General features: G+C 46.3%; 2 protein-coding genes across 3 annotated transcripts in view; one reads left to right on the top strand and one right to left on the bottom strand.

The window, feature by feature from the left end:
* Nucleotides 1-15,301, bottom strand: part of ARHGAP39 (Rho GTPase activating protein 39) — a 423,196-nt gene extending 407,895 nt beyond the window's left edge. For both annotated transcript variants that reach the window (XM_050940675.1, XM_050940676.1), the window contains exon 1: nt 15,168-15,301. In XM_050940675.1, coding sequence (XP_050796632.1) covers nt 15,168-15,178 — 11 coding nt within the window. In that variant the 5' untranslated portion in view covers nt 15,179-15,301. The remainder of the gene's footprint in view (nt 1-15,167) is intronic.
* The window catches only part of EEF1D (eukaryotic translation elongation factor 1 delta), a 420,646-nt gene that overhangs the window by 231,847 nt on the left and 171,851 nt on the right, over nt 1-16,948 (top strand). The gene's annotated exons all lie outside the window — the stretch shown is intronic.

The following is a 16,948-nucleotide window of genomic DNA, read 5'->3' as shown; positions in this document are numbered from 1 at the left end:
ATGTTGATGAACATGGATTTTATCGCATATGCACAGACGAAAAAATATTTCCAATGATAATCAAAATTTACAGATAGGGCAACATAAGAAAAATACAAACTGAGTAACAGTTTGATTTAAGGATATTTACTTTGTATATTTTGACATGTGATGTTGACAATTTGTATTTTAACAGTTATAAAGCTTTACCTTTTTTAATCTGAACTACTGTCATTAATTGTCAGACCTCCCACTATTGCCTGATCCCCCATAATTTCCCACAACTGTTAAAATTTAAAAAAAAATAAAAAATGCTTAAAAATAAATATCAATATTATCCATCAAAATTATTAAAACTAAAAATCAAATTCTGCCAAGCCTGCTTAAGTGGGACAGATGGGGATAACGGATACATTACATTTTTAAATTACTCATCTAGATAAAAGTTGCCTATTTGGTTGCAGCCCTCTCCCCATGCCCTACAGATGTCATTTGACTTAGTTAGCAAGCTCTTTAGGGCAAGCACAATATCTTCATGTGTCTTTGTACAGTTCCTAGCACAACAGGGCTCTGATCCTGACTGGGGCCTCCAGGTACCAATGTAATGTAAACAATGCATCTAGATCATCTAAGTTCTTCCTACTCACTAAGGCTCTTCTTTCAGATGCTTTTCCTCATTTGGAAGATTCAACTTTTAATTTTGACTACCTTGATAATTTAACAAGCTAAAATCCTAACAGTTGGATCTGGAAGAGGGAATTTTAAAAGGATGAATAGCACCGGCTTAAAATAAACTAACTTGTAGCATCTTCCCCAGGGTACCAAAATGAAAGATTTATGTTCAAGCTTTTGGCTGTAGAGACAGCTCTGCATGTGTTTGCAATGTACTGTACTAATACAAAATAAGTGAGCTTTCATTGTGACATTCTGCCGTAGTTTTCCCTCATTATAAACACTAATAAGTAATAACTGATGACAAAGCATGCAGTTATACCATATGAGGTACAGGGTTTAAAAACCAATTATTTTCAGCAAAGGGAGAAATGTAAGTATTTCCATATAATCTCACTTGTTGAAGTATTATTCTCTTTATTAAAATATCTAGGTAGAGAGCAGTATTCAGAGCCTTTAGAGGCAAATCTATGTAACATTATCTGTAAGTATCTTTAAGACACAATGCTGCTATATTCCTAGTACAGATAAAGAGAGACATTCCAAGTATATCTTCCATATATTTACCTAGGTAGTTATACTTCACCCATTATTGTGGGTTATGGGCTCTTAGGGTTTGATCCAGAGGCCACGGAAATCCAAAGAAAAAAATCTTTTCATTTATTTCAGTGGGCTGTGGATCAGGTTCTTATACTTAAGTTTAGCGAGTATGAGTTATTTGTTACTGAGAACCAACCATACTTCAGTGCTATACAAACCAACATGAAGGCAGCTCATCCCTTAGTTCTCACTAACATACCAGCTGACCACCCAAGATCAATAGATTTTGAGTTTACCAGGACACAGTGCTCCAACTGGCCAATCAGTGACAGCAACCTGCTGCTCCAATCCACCCCTTCATTTACATTTTGTGAGCCTATCCTCTTAGCCATTTTGATTCATTCAGAGAACTGCAAATTTGAATGACCTGACCCAAAAAAATACAAGAACTACTCCACTGCCACAACTTCAAGAACAGAAAAACCCTGGATTTGTCAGGATCAGCTGCATGAAACATGGCGCCTAGAGCTAGGAACTCCAAGTCCCACTACAGACATGACTCAGATTTTTCACAGGTTAGATGGGGATAAACAAGTGCAGGGGGAAGAGACAGCATCTCATACTAAGCAGCCAGGCTGCCTACCATGGTCTTCATAAAACAGACACAGAGTTCCTGCCCAAATACAGCAACTTCCAGGAGTTTTCATTAAATGTACTGAATATTATCTGTACTGATGTTAGTAGTAGAGCCCAGAGGAAGAACTGTCCTTACAAACAACTCTCTGCTTCACCCACACCATCACCAACACTTCCCTCTTGAGCTTGCTGCTTGCTCCAGGCAGGACCTCCCATCCCTGCTCTAGACTCAACTATGTTTGTTTTTAAATTAAGCCAGTCAGACCATTGCTCCCAGGTTTGGCTCTAGAGATACTGGGTCCTAAACCTTAACATGCAGCAAGACTTTCCCTGCTAGGACTTCCTACCTGCTGCTGTGAGGTTTCAAACTGAGGAGGAACTTTCGGGCAAATATAATTCAACTCTAGGCCACAGCACCATGCATCACCAGAGGACTTACAACTCAGCTCCATGCTGGTAAGGTATTTGAAAAGTTACTGCTCATTCTGAAAAACAGTGGTGACCTGGAGGTTCATAAACTCTCTCAGGAATGGTGGGCTAAGGTAAATCCAGCCAGACTGTCACGGTTTCAGGGTCACTACACCTGTATTCCCCCTCCTTGGTCCAAGCATATCAGAGGTTACCCGTCAGTCTTATGGGACCCAACTAGGTCAAGACTTTACAACCCTTCTGCAAGGATTAGGCCCCCACTGGGCAGAAGGTCATGTCCATTTGCTGGATCAGAAAGAAAGCACTAAGTCCATTTAAATCCAGGCTATTTCTGCCAAAAGTCCCTTCCTTTGTCTGTTGGTCTATGGAGAATGTAGCTGAGGTGAAAACATTATCTGAACTAGTATATGCGAATCTCTCCAGGAGGGGATACCTCTCTGACAGAGGTTACAACCTGACCGATTTGTCTTAATGGCCACTCACTGTTTTTAGTTCCAATGGACCCCAATTATACTGCATAGGGTTGCAATATTTGTCACATTTCCCCACCCCCACTCTGGCAGAGGTTATACACAATACCAGCGCACCAAGGATATTGCACGAAAGTGCCATCTGTCACGTGGACTGTTGCTTACTTGCTTTAAAATCAACATGTGATCAGCCAAGAGCAATTCTGTTGTCCTTTCTTCTTTGTGGCTGGAGTAGAAAAAGATTCTATTTTACTGTGAATCACTCCCAGCAGAGAAGGGAAAGGTAGATCTGTCAGTTATCTAAACAAAGTTTTCTTGGGGAAAAAATAGTTGCTCCAGGCATTACTGCATGCAGTGATCATTAGTCAAAGCTTAGCGTCAAAGACACTTCTTTTCCTTCAAGACAGAGTAAATAAGCCTGGATATTTAGATTTTTAATTGGAAATTTTATAAAACCAGAACAAATGCTTGAGTTGCTCCCTGGAGCAATTTTTTTTGTAATTAATTTATAGGCCACACCCTATTCTCAAACAGATTTGAATGAAGACATTGACACAAACCTTGCTCTAGCACTGAGTATCTGCACTATGATACAGATTACTCAAGGTGACATTAAGGAGATATTAGATATGCAAAACTAAAAAGGCTTCTAAATGAATGCAAGCTTGACGTATTCATTTGCAGTTTTTCCCCTACAGCCTTGAAAGCGATACTGTTGGGAGCATGACAGATTCAACGGCATCACTTCAAAGGGTGCATGGGGAAATAGATCTAAAAGCTCCCAGCAGTCCTAAAAAACCCACAAATTCTATCTGAAGGGGAAAATCTCATGGAGACGACCCCCACGCCACCCTGTTGTTTTATGTCACTATTAATTAACACAGCTATGTGTCATGAAATTAGTTCTTCCATCCTCATTTCAGCCTCCCTTCTCCTGACCAATTCTGATACACACCTGGAGAGGTGGGCTGGATAGGATATGCCACTAAAGGCAGATGGGCACATGATGTTTAGAAGGGAATAGGGAGCCTACTACAGCTGAGAGCACAAGAAAATCTTTTCAAATCGATTAAGGCAGAGAAATCTAGCTAGGCTTTTATATACCAGGCCTATTAGTACTGATATTTATTTCACTCGTCATGTAGAATGGGAAGTGGGGACATTTACCTCAGAAGCACCAAAAGGTGGATTTTAGTTTGATCTCAAGAAGGAATAAAGGAAAGGATTTCTAGAAGCTTGAGAAGATGAGAAAAGCTGTCAACACCTCCCCTCACAATGCTGCCTTTCAGAATGGCTATCAAGATTCATGACTAAAGGACAGGGGGCAAGAAACACTACTGGGCTTTCCACAAGGGGGACAAACTCCTGTGTACAGTGGAAATACTCCAGTACATAGCCCTGAGATCCAAGTTGCCTTCTCATTCCTGAAAGGAAGGCCAAGCCCTGAACCAACTCCAATGTGGAAGTGCCTAAATCCCTTGGAAGTTTGGCTGGCTTTTGTTGGAACTGAGGATCAGAAGTATAGATTAGTCAGCCCCACAAATAAATAATAAAATTAAAAAAAAAAAAAAGCATCAGTGGTACTCCTCTCGCAGCTTCCAGGCACCGCTTTCCATCACTCTTAGTTCTGGCCAGGACTTTAAGATCTTATATGACAACCAAGTAGCACAGGATGTATTTCGTCAGATGGTTGGAGAGCCAGAGAGACCCACAGGATCTGTTTGGGTCCAGCAGCCTCAGTAAGTGCCATCTTTTCTCCACTAAGATTAAACAAGCCACATGTGATCTTTGAGCCTGTTGGCCTGACAAAGATGTGTGTGTATGCATACACACACTTTACAAATCACTCAATTGCTCTGCATCTATCAAACACTGATTTTCTGCCTGATGTTTTTTCTGCTTGGAAACCTTTCTAAACATTTACAGCCACATTAAATATTACCAGAGTAATCAAACATTAATACATCAATGATTTTTACCTAGAGCAGTTGCAGTGGGCTTGTAATGGGGAATCTGATGAAAGCTCTGTGGCATACGTGCACTCAAAAGTAGGCATAAAAGGAAATTCACACGTGTAGCATAGTTTATACCAGTATAAGTTACTCCTGGGGGAATTTTGCACCATTATGTGTGCACAGAACTCATGTCCCCTGCCGATTTCTTTGCTTACCTGCAGAAAAATGACTCTGACAGGGAAGCAAAGGAAAGCTGCAAGAGCAGTCACACACCACTCCCTTGCAGCACAGGTACATTGTTTCGGGCACCTGAACAGCTGACAAAGAGATAGATCACTGTGGGGCTGGGGACACGCCGGCCAGTTACTCCTGCCCTGAGCCAGGATCAGCAGCAAGTCCCAGCTGGGCTGGAGGCAGGAGAGAATGGGACGTCCTCTTCCCTGCAAACCTCCCCCAGCTGCAGAAAGCTCAGCATCCTCCCCTGCTTCCTGTCCCCATCACTTCTCAGCTGCAGGGAGGGGGGAGAAATGGGTCATTGTCACAGCTCCCCCATCCTTCCAACCCCCATGCAGCCAGACCTCCCATACCCCGACACCCCTGCCAAGCCTCACCCCATACACCCAGAAGCCCCTAGCACTCCAAACCCCACCCCATTGAACCTCAACCCCTGCACCTGGAGCCTCCTGCACCCAGACCCCCTGCCTCTGTACCCCCACCCCATCCAGCTCCCTGCACTCAAACCCCAACCCTGACGAGTCCCACCTCCCTGCACCACCCTGAGCTGCCCATCCAGACACCCATGCCACTGACCCCCAAGTAGCTGCACCCAGACTCCCACCCCACCAAGCCCCACTTCCCCAGCACCCCATCTCTCCCGCTGAGCCCCAGCCACATCACCTGGAAACCCCTGCAGAATCCCACTGCTCCTGCACCTGGAAACACTCCCCCTCCCCATGAGCTTCTGTACCTCCAGATCCCCTGCACCTAGACCCCCCACTGAGCTGCCTGCACCCAGATTGTTCCACACAGAACCCTCTCTCTCCACACCTGGATTCCCCACACACTGAGCCCCTCTACACTTGGATCCTGCCTGGTTGAGTCTGCCTGTCCCACACCTGGTGCACCTGGCACAGAGGGGCAGGGCCCAGGGTATTTATGGGGCAAGCCCAGGCCCTGTGTTGTGTCAGGGTGAGGTACAGCCTCATTGCTGAGTCCATGTCCCAGGGGTGGGGGGTGCTGCAGGGTGATCTCCCATCTTCGTACAGTCAGTGGCCTGTGCTCCCCACTGCCATTCTAGAACCTCTGCATTTATTCAATGACAAAACTTGCAGGATTTTAAAATATTGTGCGCAGAATTTTTAATTTTTGGTGCAGAATTCTCTCAGGAGTAATAAGTGATGAGGCTCAAAGCAGAATCATATAGCACACAGGAAGCTTGTATAATCAGCCAGGGGGATATATTAAATGGATATAGAGGTTGTGAAACTTTAGTGACATATGCTCTGCTAGACTACCACGGGCTGTGATTTCAGAGTTCAGTAATTTAGGAGGATTGGGCCAGGTCAGGATTTAGATGGAAAGCGAACAATACCTAAGATGCAACAGGAAGCGAGGCCAGCAATTTAATAGGTAGCACTCTTCCATCTGAGTCTGCATGTAACTCAATGTGCTGATGTTTTTCAGAGACAAAACCAGTTGCAGTCATTTGTCATTAGAGATTTTTCCCTCCCTAAGAGCAGCAAGTGTTCTAGACAAACTCTGATATGGGTAAATGCAGTCTGACAACCTGAATTCTCCCATTTAAAATATAGCATTTTTGACTTCCCATCATAAACTCTGGTCTGGAGAAAAGGCTGCCATTTCCCCCCTGGAGATGGCTGCATTTTACTAGGTAAAGAACTTCACATGCTACCTGCCTACATCATATGAAGTACTTTCAAGCTTGCATGAGGTACTATAGAAGTCAATAAACTCACAGGGTTAGTAACATTTCTAGATGGTAAAGAGGTTGGATTTCCAAACATGTTGCCTGTTCAAGTCATTTACATTCGAGCAGAGCACAGAGCAAATAGATCAATAAAAATGCAATGAGGCAAAGAGAGAAATGTCACCATCTCACAAAAGGCAGACCAGAGGCCACGTGCATCAGACAGAAGCAGAAATGGACACAGATTCACGTTTGTTTTCTGTAAATGCTACATTGCAATGTTTCACTTTAACTTAAATGCAGAAGATTCCTCATAATGCTTAACCGTAGAGGTAAGGAAAAAAGTGATCTCATGGTCAAGGCCCAGGACAGTCTGAAGACTTGGGTTCTTCTATTTCTGGCCCTGCCATGTAATTCTTGTGTGACATTGGACAGGGTCATCCTCACTCTCTATTTTCCCCATGTATAAAATGGGAATAATAGTGACAGGAGTGTTGAGACTCTAAATGAACATTTGTAGAATGCACTGAGAGCCTCAGATGGAAGGCACTAGAGAAGCACAAAGCATTAATAGTTACAAGAATTTACTGTTGGATAGAGATTTTTCTGAAATATCATATCCCTTTGTCTCCTACTGACAGAAGGGGAATTTTATGTGTTGTGCCCTCATAAGAAAGAGGAGGGCAGCCTGTGGGCACTGCACAGTTATAAACATAACAGGTTAGCCACCCTTACACCAATCAGTTCAAACAACTGTACACAATAACTATTAACTCTGAGTGGAGAAGGGGAAGAGGAAGAGGGTGGGGAGAGAAGACAGACAGCTACCTTTCCCTCTATGGAGCATTAATATCCAGCTATCATTTTGCTGTCTTTTCACTTAACCCCCATGTCCTCAATAAGTTCTCTCTCTCTACTGCCAAACGTATTTGAAAATCTGCAATGAGGAGTTAATGATTCAGAAGTCAAGAAACAGCTCTGCTCTGTACCAGAAATATAACTACCAATCAGTGTTCAATTCAAGAACAAAATATTCTGGATCACGCTATGTGTAAAATACAATAAGCAAAGGCTTCTCATTCTGACAGCCTATTTCAGGCTTCATTTGACACAAGTTTTATGAAATGTTACCAATAGTCAAAACTGATACATTTCTCATTTTAAAAGAAGTAGTTTTGCTTTTTTTTCTTTTTAAAAAATGTGCCATTGGCTTACTGTACCTTATAGTTAATGAGCCCACATTGCTTGTTTGCTTCTACTGATTTTTTTAAAGCTAAATATTAACAAAATGTTCATATAGAGTGTATAGACAGGTTTCAGAGTGGCAGCCATGTAGTCTGTATCAGCAAAAACAATGAGGAGCCCTTGTGGCACCTTAGAGACTAACAAATTTATTTGGGCTAAAACCCACTTCATCAGATGCATAGTGTATAGACAGGAGAGCCAGTCCCCTGTTGTGTGGCTGAGAGTGTATTGTAAAGCAGGAGGAATTTAGGTCCTTAAGGAACCAGAGCACCTGCTGGGATGGAAGCCTGCCTGCTCAGGATAACATCCTCTTGAGTAAGGGTGGCTCTTTGGGAGGGCTAGGAAGAGGCTTGATATAGGAGACCAAGGGCCTCCAGGTTAGATATCCCGGGGGGGAGGGGGGTTTACTATCCACTAGGCCAGCTAGCAGCTGCTATCCAAGAGTAGTGTCCCTAACTGTGCTACATCAATAGAAGAAAAGAGCATATAGCACTGCATACACAGAATGCATTCAACATAGTGAGGTTAGAAAAGTGAGTCAGATTTAGTTGGCTGAATCTAGCATCTGCAAAGGTGTTACAAGCCCACAGGGATAGGTGGCCTTGGAGTTAGCCATCAAGGGAAGGGGACTGTCCCGAGACTAAGGCTCTCTTTACACTGCAGACTTTACAGTGGCACAGGTGTACAGTATGCAGTGTAGCTGCTCTGCACCTGCAGCAAAAGGCTCTCCTGCCAACAAAATAAAACCACCCCCAACGAGGGGTGGTCGCACTGTCCACACCAGCGCTTTTCATCGGTAAAACTTTTGTCTGTCAGGGGCGTGTTTTTTTCATACCCTCAACCGACAAAAGTTTTACTGATGAAAGTGCCATGTAGACATAACCTAACTGTTCAGAAAATCCACAGCCAGCCAGGAAAAGCTAATGACTCTGAAAGCAAGGATGGTGTTGAATTATTAGGCAAGAGCATTTTCTGAAGGGGAAGCCAAGGTGCCAGCAAGGGGGACGTGCTAACAAAACACAGCAGTTGCTGCTACCATGTGTTTCTCATGGAGTTAGCAATACAGTGCTGCAGTTTTCTCATTGCTCAGCTGAAGCAGACAGGGGAAAAGGTAGAACTCTGGGAAAGCGAGTGTTAGAAGTTGTACAAGTGCACTCAAAAAGGAACAACTAATTTAAAGGGCAGGGTGAACATGCTGCCTGGAAAATGCTCAAGTGGTTCCACTTAGCACCTAGAGTAGATTTATCCCAGGTGCCAAGAAAGCAAGTAGGGGATTAAAAATAGCCTTCCTGGATTAGCAGCAAAATGAAGAGTATTACAGCAGAAATCTTTTAAGAGATGGAAGAGGAAAAGGAGAAGTCAAAGTTCAGTGAGTTATCTAGAGCATGTAAAGTAATAATCACTGAAGCATGTCCAAATAAATAGGTTATAAGAATGCATAGGATGAAGGATATAATCACTATCATTGTACCGTGATTTTAAGCATAAAATCTTACACTCCAATTAATCATCATGCCCCAATGATTCATAACCATTGCCCAGAATATCAGTAGAGCTGCACGGGAACTGGTAACCCCACTAACATATACATTTGTTTTACACCTGGGATCAGCCCAGACACTTGAAAATACCACACACCACCATGTTATTAAATCACCTTAAAATCTGAGGGGTACCCTCCATTGCAGAAAGGAGTGGGTATAACCCAACAAGTGTGCAGTCTTACTGTTGGTAAAATCACGGAGACTATCATAAATAGATTGACAGAATGGGTTATCAAAACCTGCATGATGGTACATAAAATAAATCATCCCAAACCAAGCTACTTGCTGATGAAGACATCACATGTATTCCACCTACACTATAATTTAAACTTGTGACAAAAATCCCGACAGAGGCCAAAACTTCTGAACAAGGATGCTAAAAAGTAAAACCCTTAATCAGGACTGAAGTTTCCCTCCTTAGGCATGCTGGTATGGAAATTCCTGGCACAAATTTTTAGGTTGGTCAGCCTGAACATAGATATGCAAACTGGACAGATGATCATAAACACAGATCATTGTAAATATTAACGGCTCTGAATGGAGAGAATTCACCAGTGTCTGGAGTTGAGGATGTTGCTCTTCATTTGGTCAGCTGTCTAAAGTAGGAATGCGCCCGTGGAATGAGTACACTAATCCTTGCACTATTCTATCACCAAGAATTTCAAAGAGTCAATATTTACTTAATTCTCTGCATCCTGCTAAGGTGGGCAGGGTTCATTATACCAATTTCTCACTGTAAAATGGGTATCACAGGGAGTTTAAATGATTTGTCCAAGGCCAGAGTAAGTCAGTGACAAGAGGACAGAACCTAGGAATCTCAATTCGCTGATTGAGCTGCTCCCAAATTTGTTGATAGACAACAAGTGGGAAACAACAGTGATACCTTCAAAAAGATTTAAACATGTGCGAATCATACAAGTTAGAGATGGAAGACAACATCAGTAATGGGTCATGGAAGCCCATCTCCCCAAGGAAGGGCGGAATTGTTCCATGTTGAACATTTTCTAGTCTAAATGTGAATGTTCCAGTACGTGGGGCTTCCATCACTTCTCTAGAAGAACAATTTTGCAGCCAAATAGTTCTCATTGTCAGGATATTCCTTCCTGACAGGTACCCTAGATTTCCCTTTTCTTACTAGGGGTCCCAAAAGCATCAGGGGAATGTGTGTGACAACCTATGACAGGGCTGATGGATTCTAGCAGGAGCAAATATACATGGATATATTGTGGAACTAAGAGTCAGAAGGCAAATCCTGCATCAGAGAGGCTCTATAAAAAGGGGAGTTGCACACCATTCCTGGGGACCAATCTAAAGTTCTCATCCCGGTTTGGTCATCTTACCTTGCCATGGAGAGGACACAGTGAAGGGCTTTTAAACAAGCTATGGAAGATCCTTGGCTTTAATGTTACAAAGAACATCTTAGGTTTGTAGAATTGGGAGAGGGACTGACACATCCTAATTATGGGAGTTCACCAACATATGGAAGGCTCTATTCAAGTTAAGATGCAAAAGGACACAAGGGATATAAAGTGTCTGTAGCTACACTCCATGGTATGCTGATACTCAGCTCAAACTCTTCTCATCAGACCCAGACATCCTTCACCAACCTCTTGGTGTTTGGGAGAGCTCAGACTTAAATGTAAGCAAGCTGGTTGAAGATGAGTGACAAGGAAAGGCATAATAAAATAAGGTAATCAGTTTCGCCATTATCAACATGCCCCATAATGTTGGGGTCTTAGATGCCTCATTGCTTCTATATTGCCAGGTTCATCGGTGGCCAGATATACCTCATCCACACCCATGAATCCTCCTAAGGCTGGCCAAGACTACACTCTTTTGCCTCCTTTACTTCTAGATTTAACCATTTTAACAGGGTCATCTGGAATTAACCAAGAAAGCCACTTAGCGGTTACAGCTATAACAGGAAGCAGCTGCCCTCCTGAATGGAACAAGAGAAAACATACACCACATCCATGCTTAGCAACCTGCACTGGCAGACAGATGAAATTCAAGGTGTTGGTCACTACCCACAAATCCTTTAATGGCCTAGGGCCTCCACTTACTTTAAAGACCAGCCTCTCCATCTCTGACCCAACCCTGTACAGATCACTCAAACTCATCGTTCCAATAGTAAGGTTGCTAGTAGCCAAAAGCAGGATGTTCTCAATAAAGCACTTGCACCCAATAGAAACACATTTAGCCATATCCTGCTGCATCTCTTTACCCAAATTTTATCTGTTTATGAGCTATGAAATTCTGGGCTCTTAGCCAACTGGCCTCACCTCCTTCAAAGCTGCAAGTTACACGAGACTGGCATTTTTGCTTCTTTTATTTAGAATTATTTATTACCATATTTAAGCCACAGAGCACACCCAGAGGCCACAGCCACTCTATAGATACAGGGAACTAACGTGAACACTGCTGAAAGCGTACCTCCTGCACCTCTACATAAACAACATCAGTTCTATCCAAAGAACCACAACTCTGCTCCCCTCCCTCTTTAAGACAGTCCCCAAACCGCATCAACCTCATTAGTGGCCTTCTGCTCTTAGGGCTGCTCTCTTCACACAGCTCGTCCACTAATGAGAAGAAATAAGGCTTTCAGGGAGGCTAGATCTAGGCCCATCTGATCGCCAGTGGCAGCAAATTCCATAGGCAAGGAAATGCTGCCCACAGTGTTGGGTACTGAAACAAGGTCAGAAATCAGAGGGCCTTCCTCTGCCAGCTTCCCTCTCCCAAATGATACATATTTAGGATTTTCTGCCCCAGGAGGTGCTGGAATAATCTACTTCATTGGGTTCCAAGAAAAAAAAAAATCTAACAGTTCCATCCCAGTGTCTAAATGGGATTAGGTGCACTAGCCGCAGTGACTGAGGTTCACTAGCACTGAGTTTAAACAAAGCCAAGGAATTTCCCTCCAGCACACACTGGCCGAGACCCGCAGCAAGGAGTCTGCTCTCCTCCAGGGCACAGTCCGAGTGAGACTCTATTAGGTTCACATGGCCATATCCCATACAATTGCTTCACTGTGATTGAGGGAGGGTAATCTTGATCCCAATCTCCTGCATCCATTCTTTATGGTTCACTTACAGCATAGTTAATAGCGCAGAAGAAATAAGCAATTTCATCAATTAAAATCAATGATGTAACAAAACCCTAACAGCCCAATAACGGTACTACAAAAAAGCATTCAACGTAAGAACAGATCTAGTTTAGCCTGCCAGCACAATCCAGCCACTGCATGAATCTTATAGATAGCAGGTCACACCCATGAATGCTATACTGCAAGAAACTGTCTCTCTCCATATTAAAAAAAACCCACAGCTGGACATTTCTAAAATTAAGCCAAATTATTCAAGTGCAAGGGTGTTGATTCCTCCTCACGTCAAAGAAATTAGCAGTCATAGCAACAGTGCAAATGAAGGCAGCAGATTTTCAGTGAAGTGCAATCACACTGTTTTTAATGAATGTGCAGCTATATTAGTGTTCAGTGCAACTACTATCTGGGCACATGCTACCATGGGAAGGCACAGTCAAAGGTGACAAAAAAATGCAGAGACAGCACCACACCTGGTGGACTGATGGCATGGAATCACAGTACCACACCTTATTTAATACTGGGCCAGATGTAAACACAGTGACAGGCATAGCTTCATTCAAGCCACCTGCTGCTTTCATGCACCTAGGACCTTCTATAATGAATTCCCCTTAATGGCTTTTCTAAAAGCCACCCAAGCTCTGTTTGCCAGATGAGATGTAGGAGCATGGCAGCTGTGGGTTTTTCTGCAGAGGTCACCTGAGGGTTGATTAAACTGGTATAATACCGGGGGGCGGGGGAATCCTGCAGTTTTTGCAGCTCAAGAATGCAGGGCTCAGAAAACAGTAGAAGAAGTAGCAGTAGCAACACAGCTGAGCAGCATACAGTAGAGAGAAAGACAGATGATTGCAAGTGCTACACATGTAAAATAAATAAAACCCATTCCAGCACAAACAACTCATTCCCCTTATGCACACGCCCCACCCCATACCAATATACACCCCCAGCACATCCCACTGCAGCCCTGTAATCCACACACCCTTTATCACAATACCACTGAATACACCCTATAATATGAAGAGTTTGAACCATACACTCCCCCTTTCCCTATATCCTCACACCCCCCATAATAATCAGCACTTCATGGACATCCCTACCCCCCACACACACACATCCTAGACTACACTCACTATACCCTGCACACACACATGCATCCCTACCCCGTATCAATGTGCAGCCGGCCAACACCCAACCCGTACGCCCTTCTCACTTGCCACATATACATACCCCCAACCCCAGCCCACCCTCTTTTGCACTTGGTGCTTCACCCTAGTCCACATATCCCATACTACCCTACATCCTCATAAACCCCTGTTCAGATACCCCCAGCAACCCTTCCCCACAGCACGTCAGACACCCAAACTCCACAGCAGGGGGGGCATTAAAACCCAACACCACTAGCACAGACCCGCCCCCCCAAAGAACCCCAACCCAGCAGAGGGGAGGGGGATGCAGTGGAGCTATGAGGGAGGGTTTTAGCAGGGAGGGGCACAGTGGGGGTAGGGCTATGAGGTGGGGGACACGGTAGGGGTGGGGCTGTAAGGGGAGAGGACACAGACTCCAGCCCAGCAGTGGGGAGGGGGACACGGTGAGGGTGGGACAGTGAGCGGGGGGTCTGAGAGAAGAAGGGGATGCTGAGGCTGTGAGGGGGCCTTTGGACCCTAGCCCAGAAGGGGGAGGATGCTGTGCCAGTGGGGCTGTAAGGGGGGGGTCTGAGAGAAAGGGGATGCTGGGGGTGGAGTTGTGATGGGGGGGTCTCAGAGGAAAAGGGGATGCGGGGCTGTGAGGGGGGCACACAGACCCCAGCCCAGCAGGGGGAGGACATGCTGGGGGTGGGGCGATGGGGGGGTGTCTGAAAGAAGTAGGGGATGCTGCGGGTGGGGGTCTGAGTGAAGAAGGGGATGCTAGGATGGGGCTGTGGGGGGGCAGTGATGGGGGGGGTCTGAGTGAAGAAGGGGATGCTGCGGGTGGGGCAGGGTCCGAGAGAAAAAGGGGATGCTGCGGGTGGGGCGGGGGGAGGTCCAAGAGAAGAAGGGGATGCTGGGCTGGGGCTGTGGGGGGCAGTGATGGGGTGTCCGAGAGAAGAAGGGGTTGTTGGGGGTCTGGGGGGGGGCTCAGAGAAGAAACTTATGCTGCAGGTGGGGCTGTGAGGGGGCAGTGATGGGGGATCCTGCAGGTGGGGGTCCAAGAGAAGAAGGGGATGTTGGGGGTGGGGGTCTGGGGGGGGGGCTCTGACAGCAGAAGGGGATGTTGGGGGTGGGGGTCGGGGGGGGCTCTGACAGAAGAAGGGGATCCTACGGGTGGGGCTGCGAGGGGGCAGTGATGGGGGCTCTGACAGCAGAAGGGGGTGTTGGGGGTGGGGGTCGGGGGGGGCTCTGACAGCAGAAGGGGGTGTTGGGGGTGGGGGTCGGGGGGGGCTCTGACAGAAGAAGGGGGTGTTGGGGGTGGGGGTCGGGGGGGGCTCTGACAGAAGAAGGGGGTGTTGGGGGTGGGGGTCGGGGGGGGCTCTGACAGAAGAAGCGGATGCCGCGGTGGGGCTGCGAGGGGCACACGGACCCGGACCCGGACCCAGCCCAGCGGCGCGGAGCGGCAGGCGCTGGCTGCGCGCAGGGGAGGGGAGGGGAGGGCGCGGGGGGAACAGGTGCCGCGGGGAGGGGGGGGGCCCGCACCTACCTCTCCGCCATCTTCCCCGGCGGCTCGCTAGCGCGCGGCAGGCTGGGTGCGCAGAGCGGCGGCCCCCGCCCGCCAGCCCATGGCCCCAGCGGCTCCGGCTCCCGACACCGACTGAGGCTCCGGCTCCGGCTCCGGCTCCGGCTGCAGCCCCGCCGCGTCCCCCGTCACCATCGACAACCTGACCTCACCCCGCCGCAGCCAACCAGGCGCCGCAGGGGGCGGAGCCTGCGGGCCAAGCCCCGCCTCCCGCCCTGGTGCTCATGGGAGGTGTAGTTCCTGCCGGGGGAAGCTACAGCCCACCTGTGAGCAACAACTGGGCCCAGTTCCTAGCACTCACCTGTAACTCTGCCTGTTCCAATCTATTTCCGTTCTAGAATTTCCTAGAATCTGCCCATTTCTGCCAGCCCCCCTACCAGGGGTGCTGGAGTCAGGGCCAGCGCTTCCAGCGGTCGCCTAGGGCGCCAGGATTTGGGAGGGCTGCAGACTGCTCCGGTGGACCTCCTGCAGGCGTGCCTGCAAAGGGTCCTCTGGTCCCGCGGCTCCGGTGGAGCATCCACAGGCACGCCTGCGGCAGGTCCCTTGGAGCCACAGGACCAGTGGACCATCCGCCGGGATGCCTGCGGCAGGTCCACCAGAGCCGCGGGACCGGTGAGCCGGCCCTGCACCTAAGATGCTAAAAACCCTCATGCCGCTTCTGGCTGGAGTAGGATGGCCAGATGAGATGAAGAAAATATCGGGACACATGGGATGGGGGGGGGGTCCGCCGGCAGAGCAAAAAATGAAAAAAAAAGCCAAGTGCTGCCAGCGGAGTGAAATATCAGGACAAATTGCATCCCGACCAAAGATCAGTCGGGACGCGAGACAACCACCCAAATATTGGGACTATCCTGATTTTATTGGGATGTCTGGTCACCGTCAGCTGGAACAACATAGGGGTGCTGAGAGCCATTGAACCAAACTGTAAACCTTGGATATGTTGGAAACCACTTCAAGCCAAGGGGTGCGCCTGCACTCCCAGCACCCCTAGCTACAGCACCTAGGCCCTCTACTCACATTCCATCCCACGAAAGCTTATGCTCAAATAATTTTTTTAGTCTCTAAGGTGCCACAAGTACTCCTGTTCCATCCTCTGTATTTTAATCACCTGGGAGATCCACATTCAGGAAGTGGGGCCTATTGTGCTAGGTGCTGTACAACCAAAATGGGTGACATTGAAGGGCCTGTCATATGCAGGTTGTCAGGCCAAATGATCTCTTGGTTTCTTCTAGTCTTAAATCTCTGAATCTATAAACAAAAAGACAGTCCCAGCATTGGAACATTTACAGTTCGAATAACTCTAGTATATAATCACCCCCATTTAATTTTACCTTACGCAATCTAGTTGTTGATAATCCATTTCATACTTACTGGCAGAGGATTACTTTGAATTGTGCTGCTGCACTTGAGATGAATTTTTAAATTATGTTAAAAGTACATGGTGCATACAGCATAGGGGTTTTAGGATTTCTGTCATGCAATCCTTTATTCTTATTTTAACTATACAGTAGGATTTAGAAGCTTCACTTGAGATCAGACCCCATTGTGCTAGGCATTGTATACAAAACTTTGCATCAGTCTTCACGGCTGAGGATGTGAGGGAGATTCACAAACCTGAGCCGTTCTTTTTAGCTGGCAAATCGGAGGAACTGTCCCAGACTGAGGTGTTATTAGAAGAGGTTTTGGAACAAATTGATAAACTAAACAATAATAAGTCACCAGGACCAGACAGTATTCATCCAAGA

This window comes from Gopherus flavomarginatus, chromosome 2 (assembly GCF_025201925.1).
Source record: "Gopherus flavomarginatus isolate rGopFla2 chromosome 2, rGopFla2.mat.asm, whole genome shotgun sequence".
NCBI lineage: Eukaryota > Metazoa > Chordata > Testudines > Testudinidae > Gopherus > Gopherus flavomarginatus.
This window is presented reverse-complemented; position numbering and strand designations above follow the sequence as displayed.